This window comes from Chlorella variabilis (assembly GCF_000147415.1).
Source record: "Chlorella variabilis unplaced genomic scaffold CHLNCscaffold_108, whole genome shotgun sequence".
NCBI classification, from domain to species: Eukaryota; Viridiplantae; Chlorophyta; class Trebouxiophyceae; order Chlorellales; family Chlorellaceae; genus Chlorella; species Chlorella variabilis.
This window is the reverse complement of record NW_005434996.1, coordinates 5,318-7,835: the sequence shown is the minus strand read 5'-3', so window position 1 is coordinate 7,835 and position 2,518 is coordinate 5,318. Positions and strand designations below refer to the sequence as shown.

General features: G+C 75.9%; 1 protein-coding gene across 1 annotated transcript in view; it reads right to left on the bottom strand.

Annotated features, from left to right (window-relative positions):
* Positions 1-105: 105 nt before the first annotated feature.
* CHLNCDRAFT_59484 (expressed protein) overlaps positions 106-2,518 on the bottom strand; it is a gene marked incomplete at both ends in the record, with an annotated part of 7,688 nt that continues 5,275 nt past the window's right edge. The window contains 7 exons of the mRNA XM_005842670.1: positions 106-421; positions 756-1,090; positions 1,278-1,415; positions 1,564-1,948; positions 2,021-2,112; positions 2,185-2,257; positions 2,304-2,392. Coding sequence (XP_005842728.1) covers positions 107-421; positions 756-1,090; positions 1,278-1,415; positions 1,564-1,948; positions 2,021-2,112; positions 2,185-2,257; positions 2,304-2,392 — 1,427 coding nt within the window. The remainder of the gene's footprint in view (positions 422-755; positions 1,091-1,277; positions 1,416-1,563; positions 1,949-2,020; positions 2,113-2,184; positions 2,258-2,303; positions 2,393-2,518) is intronic.

Here is a 2,518-nt window from a genome sequence, read left to right as displayed (position 1 = left end):
GCCCGCCGCCGCCCGCGCCGCCGCCGCCGCCGTCGTCTCTTCTGGCGCCGTCGGCCGCGTGGCTGGAAGGTGCGCCGCCATCGCCGCCGCGCGGCTCGCCGCCACCGCCGCCGCCGCCCTGCTGCCCGCCCTCCTGCCGAGACACGGCCGCGGCCGCCGCCAGCGCCGCTGACACGGCGGCCGAGTGCTGGCGCTGGGACTGCTCCCGGGCCAGCTGGCCGCCGCCGCCGCCGCCGCCGCCGCCTCGGTCCATCTGCATGATGGCTGCCGCCAGCGCCTCATCAGGCAGGTTGAAGCTTTCCAGCTTGCCCATGGTGCCGATGTTGAAGGAGGGGGCGCGCCCCGCCCCCGCCAGCAGCCCCTCCGGCCCCAGCAGCGACGACTGCGTCAGCAGCTGCTCCAGGTCGCCGCTCATCATGCCCTGCACGCACGCAGGCAGGCAGGCGCGCAGGCGGCACCGGTTGGCAGTCTGGCAGGACGGCACCGGTTGCAGGCTGGCAGGACGGCACGGCGACGGCGGGCGGGCGGGGGCTGGCAGGATCGGCAGCGAGAGCGCCGGCGGGAGCAGAGCAGGCAGCGAGAGAGGCGGGACGGGCGCTCGGCAAGTGCGGTGGGCAGCTCCAGGCTCAGGCCACCCTCGGGCCACACGCAGGGCAACAGGACCACCACCCCCAGCCACCTGCACCACACACCACACACCACCACCACACACCACCAACCACCACCAAACGCCACCACACCGCCCCCAGGCTCACCGGAGGCAGGCTGGGGAAGTTGGCGAGGCCCGCCAGCTGCGGCAGGTGGGACAGGTCGCCGCCGAGCAGCCCGCTGAGGCTGGCCAGGTTGAAGGAAGGGCCGGCGGCGGGTGGAGGCGGCGGCATGGAGCCTCCTCCTCCTCCCCCGCCGCCGCCGCCGCTGCCGCCCTCTCCAGACTTGCTCACGGGCGGCGGCGGCGGCATCAGGGCGCTGCCGGTGTTGGCAAAGGGGGTGGGGCCCGTGGGGGCGCCGCCGTTGCCGCCGTGGCCGCCCGGCGCGCCGCCGCCGCCCTGCGCCGCCGAGGCAAACGCGGATGGCGGCCCGCCCGGCAGCGCTGCAGGCGAGAAGGGAGGTGGGAGGCAGCAGGGGGAGCAGGGTAAGGGCCTGACAAGCCCCTCCTTGTGACCCAACAGGCTCAAAGTTTGGTGATTGTGCAAGGCCTCAGCCGCGGGCGCGGTCGCTCCGCGAACTCATCCAGAGCGCGGCAGGCGGCGCCGGGCAGCGCGGGCAGCCGAGCTCACCCCGCGGGCTCTCCCTGGCGGGCCCCCCGCCGCCGCCCAGCAGGTGCGGCGGCAGCCCCGCCAGCCCGGGGGGCAGGCCGCCGGGCCCGCCGCCAAGCATGAGCGGGTGCATGCCCGCCAGTCCGGGCGGCATCGGCCCTGCAACAGGGCAGCGACGCACGTCATACGCGCTGCCACAAACTGATGCCCACAGCACACACCGCCGGCATCAAATCAAGCACCCGCCCACGCACACACACACCCGGCGCCACACCAGGCCCACCCATCCACCCACCCACCCACCCACCTCCGTTCAGGAAGGGCGACATGGCTCTCAGCAGCGCGTCCTGGCTCATGCCGCTCATCCCGCCCGCGCCAAACACCGAGGCCAGGGTGGGGTTGAAGGCGGGCGGGGGCGCGGGGCCCTGCAGGCCAGGCCCCCCCACCCCCGCCGCCGCCGCGCCTGACGGCGGCGGCGGTGCAAAGCCGGGCGCGCCCGCGCCCGCCGCCGGCATCGGCGGCGGCGGCGCCAGCGGCGGGCCTGCCATGCCTGGATCGCTGGGCAGCGGCAGGCTGACGCTGTCCAGGGCACCCGTGGTAAGGAACTGCTCGCTGTCCACAGGATAGATGGCCCAGCCGGGGTGCCCCTGCTGCCACCACGCCGCCACCGCCTGAGGCTGCAGCGTGCGGACCTGCGGGGAGGCGGCGGCGGCGCAGGCGGGGCGGGCAGGTGGGGAGGGCGAGATGAGCGGCTGCGGCTGCACCTGCTGCGGCTGCACAGCTTGCACGCAGCAGCAGCAGCTGGGTGCCCCTGCTGCCACCACGCCGCCACCGCCTGAGGCTGCAGCGTTCGGACCTGCGGGGAGGCGGCGGCGGCGCAGGCGGGGCGGGCAGGCGGGGAGGGCGAGATGAGCGGCTGCGGCTGCACCTGCTGCGGCTGCACAGCTTGCACACAGCAGCTTGCACGCAGCAGCCTGCACGCAGCACTGGCTGCACGGCGGCTGCACGGCGGCGCAGCCAAGGAGCGGCGCGTGGGGAGGGGCGTACCTGGTCGCGCTGCGCGGGCGTCTGCTGCGCCATCAGCGTCGCCTCCATCGTCGTCTGAGCCCCCTCCTGGGCCTTCTTAGTCAGCAGGCCTGCGGCGGGGGCGGCGCGGGGGCCCGGGGCGGGGCGGTGGCGTGGGGGTGTGGCCAGCTGGGGGCAGAAGGGCGGCACGCGTGCAGGTCCCAGAGCCGACGCCCACCACCAAACCATCAACTGGT